Genomic DNA, 18,256 nt, shown 5'->3' on the forward strand with positions numbered 1-18,256 from the left:
ATTGAAGAAAATGGTCTTTTGTCTATAGAGTTGTTCACAGTGTGGATTTTGTTTATTGTACCTATGGAGTCATTTCATATGTTCCTCTGTCCTCTATTTCTTGTAAATTGTTAGGTAAGTTTAGGGTTTATCACCGTCATTGGTTTGGGGGCGGGGAAAGGTGAGGCAAGACCACTTTATTCCAGTGTTGTATTCCACCAAGAGGTACTTAATGGTCTATGTCTCTTATTTTGTATGAGGGTAGCCATTGATGAACTTTGCAGAGATCCTTAATTCATTAGAAGTTGTAAAATTCCAATTCTGTCATCCTTTCTTATTTTTTGAGTTGGAGTACTTCTAAAGAGAAATGTCCTTTTATCAAGCAAATGATTATCCAGATATATAGTTCAAAAATACTAAGACTTGCTTGTAGATATTATGGAATGAGGGAGTTTCACAAAAGATAGATAAAGCCAACTAATAGGTTTTGAATGTCAAAGAGATCGTGAATTTACCAATATCTTTAAAGTGAATTTCTAAAACTTAGTGACTTATTTACAGATGTTCAAAAATTAAATCGCGTGCAAAAATAAATCTTCAACTAAATACAAATGCTGACATTTAAAAATAAGAACTAAGGCTAGGCACAGTGGCTCATTCCTGTAATCCCAACACTTTGGGAGGCCGAAGTGGGAGAACGGCTAGATCCCAGGAGTTTGAGATCAGCCTGGGCAACATAGTGAGACCCTTTCTCTTAAGAAGAAAAAAATTAAAAAATTAGAGGGGTATGGTGGCATGCACCTGTTGTCCCAGCTACTCGGGAGGCTGAAGTGGGAGGATCACTTGAGTCCAGGAGGTTGAGCCTGCAGTGAACTGTGAACAAACCCCTGCACTCCAGCCTGGGTGACAGAGCAATACTCTTTATCTCAAAAAAAAAAAAACAAAACTAAAACTGGGCATGGTGGCTCACTCCTATAATCCCAGCACTTGGAGGATGACATGAGGCCAGAAATTTGAGACCAGCTTGGGCAACATAGCAGGACCCCATCTCTATCAAAATAAAAATAAATAAAAATAAGAACTGGGAAGGTCATTCTTTAGTACAAAAATGATAATCAAACTAATATTCATTTCCAAAGCATATATTACTTTTTTGTATGTGTGTGCTTTTGGTAGAGATAGCATTTTGCCACGTTGCCCAGGCTGTTCTCAAACTCCTGAGTTCAAGATATCTGCCCACCTTGGCTTCCCAAAGTGCCAAGATTACAGGCATGAGCCACTGCACCTGGCCTAGTTTTATAAACAAACAAGAATGTTTTGTTTACAATAACCCACATTGGACCAAAACGTCTTGTCTTATCATAGTAAACCTACTAAGCTCCCCCTTTGCTTCCATTACTGTGCCTCTCTCAGTATTTTTCAGTTATTTCTCCTTTACTCTTTCCAACCTTTTGTTGGACCTAATTCAGAACTGAAGTTTTAATATGCTCTCTCAAGCATATAAAATAAAAATTATGTTTCATATATAAAATAAAGTTTATACAAGGCTGTTGGTTTGGATTGAGTTTCTGTACTAGGTCCAACAGACCAAACCAAAATGGAATTACTCATGCTGACAGTTCATCTGATCTTCCAAGAAATCAGGAGAGAGAGAGGTAATAGCTAAATCTCCAAACAGGCCAATTTTAGCTGGCATAATAAAGAAGTCCTCTCTGCTTTACCCTTTACAAGGAAAGTAACTTTGAACCAACCTATGCACTTTTTGTTCTCTGTTTCTGCTTTCTTCAGCCCTTTTCTGCCTAAAAAGCCAACTTGTCTTCTCAGTTAATCAGAACACTCATTCTGTTTTTTAGAATAATGTGTTCCTCAAGTCTAGGACTGCAAATCAAAGCCAGTTAATATCTTTAAACTAAATTTGTTGTAATTTTGTATTTTGACATGTTATCAATAGTAAAATGGTAGGAATCCAGAGCATGAAGACCATGATATCCTTACCTGGTCCTAGTATGGAGATAAAGGAAAGGAATCAGGGTATAGAAGTAGATAGTTTCATACCAATAAAATGTTGGTATCAATGTTCCAATAAAACAAACAATATTTAACACTTGCATTATCCAGACAATGTTAAGTGTTATCATCAATAGAACTACTTTTATTATTATCAGCTCTGTGTTACTGTATTAACAAAATAATCACACCTTTAAGAAAAAGTAAGTTATTGGGAGGCCAAGGCAGGAGGATTGTTTGGGACCAGGAGTTCAAGACCAGTCTGGGTAATATAGCAAGATATCATTTCTAAAAAAATTTTTTTAATTTTTAAAAAAGCAAGCAAGCAAACAAAAGTTAATCTTCTTTGGAAAAACGAAAGAGACCAACCTCTTCATGAGGCTGAGGGATTTGAAAGATTGCTAACTATTGGTAATTTTTTAAAGTACTGTACTGAGGTACATTACTGAGTTAGATTTTAGAATCTTCTTCAGTGAATGTGTTTGATATAGGCTAAACATTTGTACCCTGGCATCAGGCAAAATCACTTCTTCTTTAATACTCCTTGCTGGTTGTTTTCTGGACTGGTCTTTCTTCTTCTTGGAATGATCAGTGTTTTGGGACAAGTAGACAAAGTAGGTCTGCTTAGGCCTGGCAAAAGACCCTCCCATAGTCCAGTCTGGCTCCCTGGAGTTCCACAGTGGGGTCTGTTTATGCACTTACGACCCTTGGTAATGTCAAAGGGAGGGCTAACTAATCTAGGGTAGGATTTGGCTTTTCTTGATGCTAGCCTGATTTTGACATAATTTTACTTCTGACTAATCCCACTAATCCCAAGGGTAGGATTAGGATATTTGGGTTACTAACATTGTGATTTGGCTGTCTATTATATAGCTTTATCTCTGTTGCTCCTCACTCCTACCCCTCTGCCATTTTAGGTAATTCCCAGGATTCAGAGTGACTTTTATTCTGCTTCTCCACTGTTTAATTTTTTTTTTTTTGAGATGGAGTCTCACTCTGTTGCTCAGGCTGGAGTGCAGTGGTGCAATCTTGGCTCACCGCAACCTCCACCTTCTGGGTTCAAGTGATTCTCCTGCCTCAGCCTCTCCATTAGCTGGAATTACAGGTGCACGCCACCATGCCTGGCTAATTTTTGCAGTTTTAATAGAGACGGGGTTTCGCCATATTGGCCAGGCTGGTCTCGAACTCCTGACCTCAAGTGATCTGCCCACCTTGGTCTCCCAAAGTGCTAGGATTACAAGCATGAGCCACCACGCCTGGCCTCGTCTATTCAAATTTTCTAAAATAATTTTTTTAAGTTAGGCTGTTGCTCTGTTGCCCAGACTGCAGTGCAGAGGCACGATCATGGGTCCCTGCAGCCTCAAACTCCTGGGTTCAAGCAATCCACCCACTTCAGCCTTTCAGGTAGTTGAGATTACAGGAATGTATCATCACGCCTGGCTAAATTTTTTAAATTATTTTTTGGCCGGGCACGGTGGCTCACACCTGTAATCCCAGCACTTTGGGAGGCTGAGGCAGGTGGATCACGAGGTCAGGAGTTCGAGACCAGTCTGACCAACATGGTGAAACCCTGTCTCTATTAAAAATACAAATATTAGCCAGGCGTGGTGGCGGGCGCCTGTAATCCCAGCTACTCAGGAGGCTGAGGCAGGAGAATCGCTTGAACGTGGGTGGCGGAGGTTGCAGTGAGCTGAGATCGTGCCATTGCACTCCAGCCTGGGCGACAGAGCGAGACTCAGTCACAAAAAAAATAAAAAATAAAATAAAATATATCAAAATTATTTTTCATAGAGACAGGGTCTTGCTATGTTGCTTAGGCTGGTCTCAAATTCCTGGCCTCAAGCAATCCTCCTGCCTCAGCCTTGGCTTCCTGAGTCTCTGAGATTATAGGCATGATCACCATGCCTGGCTTAAAATAAACATTTTCTTTTCACAGCTTAAAATAAACATTTTAGTTTTATTAAAAATGAGGGTTTAAAAAAATAGACTAGAGTAAATTCTTATCTATTTAAAACTAGTTTAGTTTACTTTCAAGTAGAAAGGAAACTCTTAAGTACAATTCTTTAGTAAGGTGGCAAGAGCAATTTGAAAATTAAGTGAGAACAAAAAGTTTATGAGAAGAGTACCAAGATCTAGGAAAGGACCCTAGACAAAAGAGGGTTTATAGTCTGAACAGGGAGGAAGCAGATGAGACGTAAATACTGCTGTGTACTCAAAAGTAGAGCCTGACAAAGCTAAAACACTTTGTAAATATTAACTTTTGATCCGATTCAGCAATCCCATGATAGACACATTAGTATAGCAAATGGTAAAGTGAGGCAAAAGAAAAAATTACGTGTGCATGCCCAGAAAAAAAAATTCAAGCATAGGTAATCTCCTTCTGTGCCTCTCCACCCTTTCCTATAGCAGCATAAGCAGCCTGCAGGTGACTCTGTGTAGGTGTCTTTAGGGAAAATAAATTGGTCACCAAGGCTGTGTAATAGTTATGAATGTGGAGGCTGATCCAAACTAATAGTTGACAAGTTAGAACCAATTCTAAGCTTGAAAAACAGTTTTTAAAAAAATCTCTCTTCTTGCACGGGATGAAAAATTATATATTTAAAGGGTCATTCTACTATGGTAGAATATTCTCATTAAGATAGTAAAAGGGGCCGGGTGCGGTGGCTCACGCCTGTAATCCCAACACTTTGGGAGGCTGAGGTGGGTAGATCACCTGAGGTCGGGAGTTCAAGACTAGCCTGACCAACATGTAGAAACCCTGTCTCTACTAAAAATACAAAATTAGCTGGGTGTGGTAGCACATGCCTGTAAACCCAGCTATTCGGGAGGCTGAGGCAGGAGAATAGCTTGAACCCAGGAGGCAGAGGTTACGGTGAGCCGAGATCGCACTATTGCACTCTAGCCTGGGCAACAATAGCGAAACTCTGTCTCAAAAAAAAAAAAAAAAAAAGACAGTAGAAGGCTAGTGTCCTGGAAATGAGTGCTGAGCTCTCTAGCTCTGGGAAGTTGTGAATCAGGCCAGATGTTCTAGAAGAAAATGAGCAGTATAATAAAGTGTGATTTGATGGCTTCCCTTTCTTGCCAGAAGTGAAGGGAAAGGAGTTATGGGAGAGTATGTCAAAGGCTTGTTTTTCCCTAGTAGGTGTGGAGTTTCCAGAAGAAACAAACAGATCTCCTCATCGCCTTTTATAAGCATAGAATTACAAAGTTAGAAACAGCCATGCAGGAGGCACAGCAAGCACTGGTGAGCCAGGACAAGTAAGTAACAAATCAAGTCCCAAGAGAGCTTTTTTTTTTTTTTTCTAAGAAGTGATAGTCCTTATTGTGTTTGCAAAGCCTGGAAATTGCTCCATATGTATTTGTTTGTTTGGGAAAATCAGGTACAGAATTTTTGATCCCCTGAATCTCCATTTTTTCTCTTTCTTCCCTCCAGAGGCCCTCCTCACTTTATAGTTTTCCTCTTCTATTTCTCGGTATCAAAAACTGCTTCCCAGGCCAGGTGCAGTGGCTCACACCTGTAATCCCAGCACTTTGGGTGACCGAAGCAGAGGATCACTTGAGGCCAGGAGAAGATCAGCCTGGGCAACACAGCAAGACTCTGTTTCTAAAAAAAAAAAAATTTTAAGCAAAAATTAGCCAGACATGGTGGTTCATACCTGTAGTCCCAGCTACTTGGGAGGCTGAGGCCAGAGGATCGTTTGAGCCCAGGAGTCTGAGTTACAGTGAGCTATGATCACACCACGACACTCCAGCGTGGGTGAAAAAGTGAGACACTGTCTCAAAAACAAAAACAAAAAAAACCTCTGCTTCCTTGGGAAATCAGATATAGCTGATTCACACTGATAACACTCATTGTAGCCTCAATCTCCTGGGCTCAAGCAATCCTCCCACCTCAGCCTCCCAAGTAGCTGGGACTACAAGTGCACACCACCATGCCTGGCTAATTTTTGTATTTTTTTTTTTTTTGTAGAGAGGAGTCTCTGCATATTGCCCAGGCTGGTCTGGAATCCTTTTTTTTTTCTTCTTTTAAAGTTTTTTTTTTTTTTTTTTGTATGGAATGCTTCAAGCATTTACATGTTAACTTTCTTTGGGGGCTATGTTAATCTCCTCTGTATTGTTCCAATTTTAGTGTATGTGCTGCCAAAGCAATCACAAGATGGAGTCCTTGATAAAAATTTTTAGACATCAGCAGGCCAGGGGTGTGTGTGTGGGTGGAGAGAGGAAATGGAATTCTTTGCAAATTCCCCTGAAATCATACCAAGTAATTGCTTATTTTGTCCACCTAATTGTTCTCATTATCAAAACCCTGCCATTAGTCTCCTTGAATCATCAAATCCGTGATAGAAATAGCTTGTATAGCTGCAAGCATTTCTCAGTAAGTATTAACTAGATGTTAATAGTTATAATAATAAAAAATCAGGTTTTAATCCCTGATTTGCTGGAGCTGATTGTTTTCATCCTTTGCCTAGAGAATTGTCAGTCTTAAGGAAGGAGAATGGAGAACTGAAGAAATTTCTAGCCATTCTAAAGGTGAATGAAATAGATTTTCCTTATTATTATTTTCTCTCTTACTTTTCTCATCTATCTAGCTGACTGTATAGAATAGTGTTTCCTAATCTTTTTCTCATCATGGCATACACAGAAATTGATATTTGTATAACAAGCACACTATAGTAAATGGATGAGGTCTCAGCAGACCTTGGGGGACTGAAAGGATCAATATATAGCACACTCGTAACCCATTCCTGAACATCAGTGAGTCATGACCTACCAGTTGGAAAGCTCTCTTATAGAAGAGACAGCTGTTGCAACTTAAACATTTCTCTTCAAGAAACTCAAAGATACCTCAGGACCCTTCCTCTGCATCACACTCTACTTCCTAAATAGTTTTTCTTCCTGAGAATGTTCTGTGTATTTATATAATTTTCCTATTGATCCTACTCCTGTAATTATTCTAGCACATTGTAGTGTGTCATTTTCCTTTCTCTCACCAGAGACTCCGTATTTCCCCACATATGTTAGTCTATGGGATTCCGTATGCACTCTTATGAAGAACTAAACTTTTATCCCCTCAAAGCTAATAATATCCTAAGGAAATACTGCGCTACTTTTCCTCCTACTGGGAATCTTAGCAACCATGACTAAGGGGCACTGAGCTTAGTTATCTCGCAAGTAAGACTGAAGATCTGTTGATTAGGATCCTCAGTTGCAGCTTTCTTCACTCTTGGTTTTTTCACCTATAGGAATCTCCAAGTCGGTACCAAGGAAGCAGGTCAGTTTTATCAGCTCCCATACTAGCCCAGCCCCCTGAAAATTCCTGTTCTTTCTTGACTCCTGGCTGTGTGAACTCTGAGAGAGAGAAAATGGTTAATGAATTTAGCTTTCACTTCTCCGAGGAAGAGTTACTGAAAGTGCCGAAGTAAAATCTTAATTGTAATGCTCACCCTGGATTGTCATCTTATGAAATCCTAGTGTTTGAAATGCTTGTTCCCTGGTGCCATAAAGAAATAGCATTTGAACATAAATTTAATTTACTCAGCAAGGTCATTTTTACTTCCTGCAGAAAGGGTACACTCGCTGGCAGTTTTGCCACGAGAGTACACTGAACAAAGGAGACAGGGTCATTCATAACCTGACACGTCTACCTTACTGCTGTGTCCGGTTTCCATTGGCTGGAACGGGACCTCACATTCTGTATTTGTTCCGATTGGCTAGCAACTTAGAACTTATGAAAAGGGGCAAAGGTAGAGGAGAACAAAGGAAGGAGGAAGTAACTTGTGGAATGCTGAGAAAGGTAAAAACACCTTCAAATAAGGAAGAGGAACAGACTATAACCGAATGCTTGTTTGGACCAATATAAGCATGCCAGGGCAAATATTTAGGCTAAATTGTGGGAGCTAAGAACATAAAGTACATTGATTTCTTTATTACGGCTAGCAGATATTTAAGAATGTTAGTACAGGTCTTTAAATAAATTTTGCTTTTAAGAGAAGTTACTATTTTTTCCTAATTAGATGAAGAGGAAAGTCTTTAAAGAGGAACCTCCACCTTACTTTTTACACTACTCATCCTTCAAAATTGAACTCAGTCATTTCCTCTGTGAAGACTGCATTAGGTGGAGTTAGATGGTCTGTTCATTCATTCAATATTAAGTGCCTACTGTTTATCAGGTACCATGTTACAGGCTGGATGTATACCACCGGTCCTTTCTAATTAGTGATATCTATGCTCTACCAACTCTTAAATATATTTTTAGTATCGGCTGGGTGTGGTGGCTCACACCCGTAATCACAGCACTTTGGGAGGCCAAGGTGGGCAGATCATGGGGCCAGGAGATTGAGACCGTTCTGGCTAACATGGTGAAACCCCATCTCTACTAAAAATACAAAAAGAAAATTAGCCGGGCGTGGTGGAGGACACCTGTAGTCCCAGCTGCTCGGGAGGCTGAGGCAGGAGAATGGCGGGAACCCAGGAGGCAGAGCTGGCAGTGGTGAGCCGAGATCACCCCACTGCACTCCAGCCTGGGTGACAGAGTGGGACTCTGTCTCAAAACAAACAAACAAAAAAACAGAAAACAAAACAAAACTCTCTCTATATATACACACACACACATATATTTTTTAATATCAGTCCTGCATTATGGATTAAAGAGACACTGCCCCTACATTCATAGAAGTTACAGTCTAATGTTCTTTTGTCCTTCTATACTTCTGATAAGCCCATTACAACACTTAAACACTGCTCTGATTTTTTTTTTCATCTCTCCCACTAGCCTGTAAGCCTCTCAGTTATTCTAGTTATCTTTGTAATCTCAGGATCTAGGAAATATAGACCCAAATATATGCTTGTTGGATGGCATCCTTCTTTCTGGTTACTTTGGGTTTAGTTATTTTTCTAGTTTCTTAAGGTGGATGAGAGGATGGAGGGATGTATGAATGGATGGACAGATGTATGGTTGAGAGTACTTGGTAAGGCACTGAGGAGAGAAGAAAGGTGTACTTTAAAACTTCTATTATGGGCAACACAGAGGTGGAGAAAGCTCCAGTTAGGGAGTTGGAGAGCAATGGGTTTTATATGGAAACTTTGCTTCCATATTTTAGGATGCTACCTATAATACATGAGAGTAAGCAGTTTGTGCCCAGAGAGGAAGCTATTATTCTATAAACAATGATCTGATTGATCCTCTAAAGTGGCACTTGACCTCTGCCTAGAGAGATTAGAGCCGCCTCTTTTTTTTTCCCTTGCAGGTCAATCACACCTCGACCAGTGGGCATTACTTCCCCGTCACAGTCAGGTGGAGAACATTTTTCCCCTAAATATCTGTGTGAGATGAATATCCTTTCCTTATGTAGAAGATGGTTTCCTCTCAGAGACAATAATGTGATCTTCCTAACTTTATGTGTAATATGAAAACATTATATAACCAGATAACCATGCACAACAAATTGGCCAGGCAAGGCAGGCGCACCATTGATGGCAACTTTTTATTCTGTACTTTATTCTCTTTCAGTTACCCCACGACCCAGTTTCCAGCATAGCAGTCAAGTGGTCAGGTAAACCTACACAGCAACATTAAAACTGTTGGCAAAAGTTGGAAGATAGAAGAAATATCTAGTTGTAGCTCAGATTGGGACTGATGAAATTTTAGGTCTATGTAGAAGTGTAAAGCTAGGGTTTTTTTTTTTTTTTCCCTAAGCCAAACTGTATCCAGCTTTATTAAAGATACTGTCCATTCAGGCAGGACATGGGCAGACAATCATTAACAGTATACAACAACTCTCAAACTCCCTTCTTCAATGGATTACCAAAAATCAGAAAGCCACTATAAAACCCAATGAAGTCTTCATCTCATGCTCTGAACAGGGAAAGTTGAGAGTGAGGGTTGACATTTCACATTTAGCATATTGTTTAACAACTTTTCACAAGCCAACCCTGACTTTCAGGGAATGAAATGAAAATGGCAGAGTTTATCTGAAGATCCACAATCTAGAAATGGAACCACTGCTCTTTTGACAGGTGCCATCTCAGTGGCATCACTGGAAAGTCCAGATTGCCAGACAAACTGGTAATCAATGACTGGGGGTCAGGTCCTAACAGATGTCTCGGCTTAAGGGAGTTAAGTTTATGCTGAAAGATGGAAAAGGAGACGAGGACATAAAAACGAATTTGTTTTTTCATACCACAAGGCTTTTGTGCCAAGGTGGCCATGTGTGTCAAAGTCAGGGAATCCCTCCTCCTGGGAGCCAAGAGGAAGTCTCTCAAAACTAGAAGGGAAAGGTGTTTTCCTCCCATCAATCCAGCTTCGGAGACTTTCTATTAGTGACATATGCCCCTTCCCCCCCAAAAAAACGAGTGTTCTGTGTGCTAACAACATATAAAGCTAGGTTTTCTGAGGCTGGGTACAGTAGCTTATGCCTGTAATCCCAGCACTTTGGGAGGCCGAGGCGAGTGGATCATTTGAGGCCAGGAGTTCGAGACCAGTGTGGCCAACATGGTGAAACCCTGTCTCTACTAAAAATACAAAACTTAGCTGGGCATGGTGGTGCACGCCTGTAGTCCTAGCTACTTGGGAGGCTGAGGCATGAGAATCACTTGAACCCAGGATGCGGAGGCTGCAGTGAGCTAAGCTTGTGCCATTGTGCTCTAGCCTGGGCAACAGAGTGAGACTCTGTCTGAAAAAAACAAAAACAAAAAAACAACAACAATAAAAAGTAAAACTAGGTTTTTTGCCTTTTTTTTCTTTTTGTTTCACCTTATACAGTCGGTCCTCCTCAGCGGAATCTATTCCTTATAGAGAGGCTGGCTTTGGTAGCTTGGGACAAGTAAGTAATGTTCACCTTATCTTTCCAGATTGAAGTTTCTAATGCTAAATGAAAGCAAAGGTTTATCAAGAACTTAAATTTATATTGGTTTTGGCATAAATTATCTGATGTCATACTGGACCCTATTTTCTTTTGGCAATGGAGACCTGATATTAGAAACTGACAGAGAATAAATAGGGGTGGAAATAGTGAAAGTGTTTAAGGACTGAATCAACAGTGTCCATGGTGTTCATTTTGGAAGGAGTAAAGTATGGATCTTTCTTTGACTAGTATGCCCACTGTAGTAGAACAATATATGCTTGAATGTGTAGCTATAGATAAATAGGGAATAGGGAAGCCAGATAACTGAGATACATTTATTAATTGATGCTTATTATTTGTCTATCAGGGAGGCAGAGGTCTGCAGGGAAGGAGAACTCCCAGAGACTCTTATAATGGTGAGGTGGGGGGAAAGGGTGTCAGAAATCAACTTACTCTATGCGAAGATCTGCGGATTTCTGGTTTTCTATGCATAATATAATGCCATTTCACTTGTTTTTTTTCCTGACAGTGATTCCATGTATCCATACGTATATTACAAGGTTGTTTTTTTTTTTTGGTGAGATGGAGATTTACTCTTGTTGCCCAGGCTGGAGTGCAATGGCATGATCTCGGCTCACCACATCCTCCACCTCCCATGTTCAAGCGATTCTCCTGCCTCAGCCTCCCGAGTAGCTAGGATTACAGGCATGTGCCACCACGCCTGGCTAATTCTGTATTTTTAGTAGAGACGGGGTTTCATCGTGTTGCCCAGGCTGATCTCGAACTCCTGACCTCAGGTGATCCGCCTTCCTCGGCCTCCCAAAGTGTTGGGATTACAGGCGTGAGCCACTGTGCCCGGCCTACAAGTTTTTCAAATAATGATATTTTTGTTTTCCAACTAATAAGGGGAAAATAAAGATTTGAGTGATAGAAAGTCATTGAAAACCTCTGGTCAGGAGATGGAGGATAACTTTTCAGTAAAATTGACTTGGATTTTTTTGAATTGCCACAAGATGGCATTACAAGCTAAGTGTAAAAAGAAGGTTCACAGGATGCTGATTGTTGGCCTGAAGGGTATCTGGCTTCTTTGCTGTGTTTTAAACATAAAAATATTCCAGTGAAGGAATATTTTGGGTCTGCTTACTTAATTTCTTACCTAAAGCCCCTTAAAATTATTACTGTTGTTACCATTTTCAAGGGCATTAGCCAGTACCTAGAGAATACCTATCAGAGAAGACTTTCACAAGAAAGAATTTGAAATTCCCAAATCTCTTTTTTAAATTCTCCAAATAGTCTCCCTCTAAATCTCCCACATTTGAAATCTCCCACTCCTTTGAAAAACATAGATGTTCTAGCCAATTTATTTCTGTCAGGTTGGTAACAACAGTGTTCTCTTTTTCATTCTTAATTTTAGTAATTTGAGTCTTTTCCTCTTTATTTCTTTGTCAATCATTTCAAAGAATTCATTTTGTTGAGAGTCTGTATTACTTTTTCTATTATCTGTTTCATTTACTTCTGGTTTAGTCTATTTCCTTCCTTCTCATTATTTTGGATTTAGTTCTTTTTCTAGTTTCCTAAGGTGGAAGGTTCGATTATTGATTTGAGATCTTTTTTACTATTGATGTTTCCAGTCATAAATTTCACTGTAGCATTGCTTTTACTGCATCCTATAACATTTGGCATGCTGTGTTTTGTTTACATTCATTCCAAAAGTTGTTTGTTCATTTGTTTTTTTTTTTTGAGATGGGGTCTCACTCTGTTGCCCAGACTGGAGTGCAGTGGCGCCATCTCAGCTCACTGCCACCTTCGCCTCCCAGGTTCAGCCTCCCAAGTAGCTGGGACTACAGGCACGCGCCACCATGCTTGGCAAATTTTTGTATTTTTAGTAGAGACGGGGTTTCACCATGTTGGCCAGGCTGGTCTCCAACTCCTTACCTCAGGTGATCTGCCTGCCTCAGCCTCCCAAAGTGCTGGGATTACAGGTGTGAGCCACCATGGCTGATCCCAATTCCAAAGTATTTTCTAATGTCCTTTGTGATTTTTGTTTTTTGGACCCATTGGTTGTTTATCAATGTGTTGCTCAATATCTACATATGTGTGAAGTTCCCAAATTTCCTATTGTTATTGATTTTGACTTTCAGTGATTTAAATCCTTTTAAATGTTTTTTTTTTTTTTTTTTTTTTTTTTTTTTTTTTTGAGATGGTGTTTCTTTCTTGTTGCCCAGGCTGGAGTGCAGTGGTGCAATCTCGGCTCACCGCAACCTCCGCCTCCCAGATTCAAGCAATTCTCCTGCCTCAGCCTCCCGAGTAGCTGGGATTACAGGCCTGCACCACCACCACACCCGGCTAATTTTGTATTTTTAGTAGAGACGGGGTTTCTCCATGTTGAGGCTGGTCTCAAACGCCTGACCTCAGGTGATCTGCCTGCCTCATCCTCCCAAAGTGCTGAGATTACAGGCGTGAGCCACCACACCCGGCCTGATTTAAATCCTTTTAAATTTATGACCTAACATGTGGTCTATCCTGGAGAATGCTCCATGTGTATGTGGAAAGAATGTATATTCTACTATTTTTGGGTGGTGTATTCTATAGAGTCTGCTAGGTTTAGCTAGTATATCGTTTTGTTCAATTAGTATGCTTCTGTTTCCTTTCCTTGCTGATCTTCTGTCCAGTTGTTCTGTCTGTTATTGAAAGTGGGGTATTAAAGTCACCAACTATTATTGTGGTTTTTGGTTTTTTGTTTTCTTGTTTTTTGAGACAGAGTCTCGTGCTGTTGTTGATGCTGGAGTGTAGTGGCACAATTGTGGCTCACTGCAGCCTCCATCTTCCAGGCTTAAGCGATAGTCCCACTTCAGCCTCCTGAGTAGCTAGAACAAAAGGCATGCACCACCACGCCTGGCTAGTCTTTTTATTTCAATTTTCATGTCTTTGTAGAGACGAGGTCTCCCTGTTCTGCCCTGGCTGGTCTCGAACTCCTGGGCTCAAGCAATCCTCCTGCCTCAGCTCCCAAAGTGCTGAGATTATAGGCATGAGCAACCATGCCCAGTCCCTATTATTGTCAAATTGTCTTATTTTCTCTTCAATTCTATCAGTTTTTGCTTCATGTATTTTAGGACTCTATTGTTAGATGCACATATAAATGTTTCTCTTCTTGATAAATGGACCCCTTTATCATTATTTAATGCCTTTGTCTCTTGTAACAATTTTTTTTTTTTTTTTTTGGGACAGAGTCTCACTCTCGTCTTGGCTAGAATGCAGTGGCAAAATCTTGGCTCACTGCAACCTCCTCCTCCCGGCTTCAAGTGATTTTTGTGCCTCAGCCTCTTTAGTAGCTGGGATTATAGGCATGTGCCACCACGCCTAGCTAATTTTTGTATTTTTAGTAGAGACAAGGTTTCACCATGTTGGCTAGGCTGGTCTCGAACTCCTGGCCTCAAGTGATCTGCCTGCCTTGGCCTCCCAAAGTGCTGAGGATTACAGGCATGAGCCACTGTGCCTGGCCCAACAATTTTGTCTTAAAGTCTATTTTGTCTGATATTAGTATAGCCACTCTTTTGTTCCTTGTTTTTTGCATGGAATATATTTTTTCATCCTTCTCCTTTCAACCTATATGCATCTTTGAATCCAAAGTGAGTATCTTGTAGACTGTGCATAGTTGGACTTGTTTTTTCTTTCATCTGTTCTGCCAGTTTCTGCCTTTTAATTCATTTACATTTAATGTAATTACAGATAAGGAAGGACTGACTTCTGCATTTTGTTATTTGTTTTCTATATGTCATGCTTTTTGGTTAGCCTTTTGTTTGTCCCAGCTGATATTTATCTCCTTAGGCAGCCAAACAAGTGCTTCTAATTGTTTTCAACAGACTGGAGAAAGGTTTTTCTGCACTTGGTAAGCTCTGAGCTCCAAGTCCTGGTGAACTTGAGCTCCAAGTCCTGGTGCTGTCAAATTAAGACAACCTTGAAAGTGGGGTCTTCCAGGGAGCCACTAGACAGGTCATATAATGACAGTTCTCTGGGAATGAATCCTTCAAAAAGCTCCAACCCTGTTCCATCCCCTCTAGTGACTGCCAGACTGTTGGGTTTCACCATGAGCATGCCCTGTTGGTTTTCAAGGCTATCATGGAGGTGGAGAAGGAGAAATGGCAATAGAGCAAGTTAAAATGCCACAAACCTTGCTGTTTTTACTAACATTTTGCTATTTTTCTTGAATAAACATTCTCCAGATTACTACAAGCCCTTTGTTAATTTTCAGATTTCTGAAAAAGTTGATTCTGACCATTATGCCAATTTTCTCATTGCTTTTATGGAGGAGGAAATTTTTGGAGGTCTTTGCTCTGCCATTTTTGTTGATGTCACTCCTAGCTAATTTTTGTTGATGTCACTCCTAGCTAATTTTTGTCTTTACCCATTCTTTCTGGTGATTTCCATCTTAGAGGGGAAACCAAGGCACAGATACATGAGAGCACATGAAGGCAGTGAGGGATCTCAGCCCACAGACTCATGAAAGGGAGCGGAAAGCACCTATAAGAGATACTGCTATGTGATTTGTGAGCTTTTTCACTTGGCATTAGCCCCCAACCCTAACCTATATACTAAAAATCTTTTATCTCCATTTCCTTTGCCCTGGCCCCAAGTATACCTGAATCTCTTCTCCAGTTCATGGATTATCTCACAGGCTTATTTTTATGCTTTCCAGAAACCCCTTCACCGGCTTCAACTCACAGCCTATCTTATAGGTCAGTAACACTATGCTTCCTTTTTCTTGGGATGTGTTCATACTTAAACTCTGCCAGCAGGCTGGGTGCGGTGGCTCACGCCTGTAATCCCAGCACTTTGGGAGGCCGAGGAGGGTGGATCACTTGAGGTCAGGAGTTTGAGACCAGTATGGCCAACATGGCGAAACCCTGTCTCTACTAAAAATAAAAAATTAGCCGGGAGCGGCGTCACGTGCCTGTAATCCCAGCTACTCGGGAGGTTGAGGCAGGAGAATTGCTGAATCCAGGAGGCGGAGGTTGCAGTGAGCTGACATGGTGTCACTGCCCTCCAGCCTGGGTGACAGAGTGAGACTCCATCTCAAAAAAACAAACAAAAAAACAAAACTCTGCCAGCAGTCCTGGGATTACTTCTCCACTGGCTTGTACCACCGAAGTTTACAATGTGCCTTATAAGCAAAAAAGAAAGCTGGATAGCACTGTGTTTAATATACATCCAAATTACTGTATTTTGGCCCGGTAGTGGCTCCCACCTGTAATCCTAGCACTTCGGGAGGCTAAGGTGGGAGGATTGCTTAAGCCCAGGTGTTGGAGACCAGGCTGAGCAACAAAGTGAGACCTAATTACCCAGGCTTGGTGGGTGTATGCTTGTGGTCCCAGCTACTTGGGAGGCTAAGACAGGAGGATCACTTGAGTTTAGGAAGTCAAGGCTGCAGTGAGCCATGATCATACTACTGCACTCCAACCTGGGCAACAGAGTGAGACCCTGTCTCAAAAAAAAAAAAAGAAAAAATTATCATCAGTTGCAAGCAGGGGATTTTTTCCTCTCTGGCCTAGCTGTATAGGCTCTTCCATTACATATGCTTTTTATTTTTACCTTTACCTGTCCTTTTCTCTGCTGATGCTTTTATTTGCTTTCCTTAGAACTTCATCTGCCTCCTCTGGACAGGGGATTTTTTCTTTCAGACCATCCCCAAATGGGCATTCAGGCCACACAAGAGTCCTCACCCCCAACAATTTTGGTAAGTTAAATAACATTTCCAAAGGAATGGAGCTTCAACTATAGACACATATACTAAAATGAAGATTTTCAAGATGACAAGATGTTGAGGTTTGCCCCCCAAAGAGCATTGTCTCTAGTTGGCTCCTTAATATTCTTTAAGAGCCATCCCATTTTCTTCAGAGTGAAGGGAAACTCTGGATTTTGCCTGGTTAGCACTCATCCTGTCACCAGTCGAGTCCTACTATTTAGCCAGAAGGTTGGCCTATAGGATTAAACTGGCTTCTCAAAACTCCCTATATTGAAAATGCTGGGCGCTCAGTTCTGAGGATTATAAGGCCAATATCCATTCTTCTCCCCATCTTTTTCAGTAAAGGTGGTACCACCAGTCCTCTTGCTAAGAGGCTGCCATCTTCCATAGCTCACCTAAATATTTATATTGGCTATTTTCCCACTCATAGTTAAATCTCAGACCTCTCTGCCAGTACCTGGTCCTCACAGGAAAATAACAGACTTTATATCCCATCTCTTAAATTGCTGATTGTGTTCCCCTTCTGAGTAGTGTTCCTTTAAGAACTACCTCATTACCCTGACCCAAAAGTAACACTGCCGAGATACTGCCCAAGTAAGTTATCTTTCACTGTTCCATTCTATCCTTCAGCTCAGAGGGAGAGCACAACTACACTAGAGAGTCTTCCTAGTTTCCAGCTACCAGTCCTGCAGGTGAGACCTGGCTAGTCTAACTTGTCTGTGCATAAAATCTCACATGGTTAGGCCTGCACACTAAATACCTCAGGGTAGTGGAATATAACCAGTGAAGAACGACATGGGTTTCAACTCTGGTAACTATATGTTCACAATCTTCCAGAATGATCTCAATTTCAGATTTTTTCCTACTGTTAGATTAGCTTCCTGGTTTGGGGTTTTAAAATGAGGTCACATGGTAGTGGGAGGCTTTAAACTGAGAGGTCTTGGCCAGCGTGAAATAAGTGTGGACACATTGACATCTTCAGTAGTTCCACAAGAAAGTATTTTCTATGAAATACATCTTTTGGGTAGAGGTACTACTTGAACTAGGAAAAACCACATTTACTTCTCCAGAGACCGCTAGAATAATATTTTATAAATTTATGGGACTATGATCCTGATTCCAGCAACAAAAGGTAAAGGGCATGGTAACAAGGAGAGGTTTGTAAAGAGTGCTATTAAATGAAAAGTCACCGGGGGCGGTGGTACACGCCAGTAATCCCAGCACTTTGGGAGGCCGAGGCAGGTGGATAACCTGAGGTCAGGAGTTAGAGACCAGCCTGACCAATATGGTAAAACCCCGTCTCTCTCTACTGAAAATACAAAAATTAGCCAGGTGTGGTGGCAGGTGCCTGTAATCTCAGCTACATGAGAGGCTGAGACAGGAGAATTGCTTGAACCCGGGAGGCGGAGCTTGCAGTGAGCCGAGATTGCGCCACTGCACTCCAGCCTGGGCAGCAGAGTGAGACTCCATCTCAAAAAAAAAAAAAGAAAAAAAAAGAAAAAGAAAAAAATAAAAGTCCAGTCTTGCCTTTTTTTGTTTGTTTTTTTAATGGCTTGGGTTTTGAGCATATTTAGGCTCCTTTTTCACTCCAAGCTCCTGGTGTCCCTAGGCACAGTTCCTTCATACTAAGATAAGTATACATTTTGCTCCCATATTCCAAGATGCCCTTTATTTTCATCAGTAA

The 18,256-nt window shown here is 41.0% G+C and overlaps 1 protein-coding gene and 1 non-coding gene across 3 annotated transcripts in view; one reads left to right on the top strand and one right to left on the bottom strand.

Annotated features, from left to right (window-relative positions):
- Positions 1-18,256, top strand: part of RNF212B (ring finger protein 212B) — a 38,641-nt gene that overhangs the window by 17,099 nt on the left and 3,286 nt on the right. For both annotated transcript variants that reach the window (XM_063596464.1, XM_003808095.4), the window contains 10 exons: positions 5,129-5,244; positions 6,456-6,516; positions 7,230-7,258; positions 9,234-9,280; positions 9,497-9,539; positions 10,748-10,808; positions 11,197-11,245; positions 15,526-15,565; positions 16,466-16,563; positions 17,203-17,264. In XM_063596464.1, the coding sequence (XP_063452534.1) occupies positions 5,129-5,244; positions 6,456-6,516; positions 7,230-7,258; positions 9,234-9,280; positions 9,497-9,539; positions 10,748-10,808; positions 11,197-11,245; positions 15,526-15,565; positions 16,466-16,563; positions 17,203-17,264 (606 nt within the window). The remainder of the gene's footprint in view (positions 1-5,128; positions 5,245-6,455; positions 6,517-7,229; positions 7,259-9,233; positions 9,281-9,496; positions 9,540-10,747; positions 10,809-11,196; positions 11,246-15,525; positions 15,566-16,465; positions 16,564-17,202; positions 17,265-18,256) is intronic.
- LOC112437031 (U6 spliceosomal RNA) lies at positions 6,033-6,139 on the bottom strand. Its single transcript, XR_003025704.2, has one exon. It is a non-coding gene; the product is annotated as a U6 spliceosomal RNA (small nuclear RNA).

Source organism: Pan paniscus, chromosome 15 (assembly GCF_029289425.2).
Source record: "Pan paniscus chromosome 15, NHGRI_mPanPan1-v2.0_pri, whole genome shotgun sequence".
NCBI lineage: Eukaryota > Metazoa > Chordata > Mammalia > Primates > Hominidae > Pan > Pan paniscus.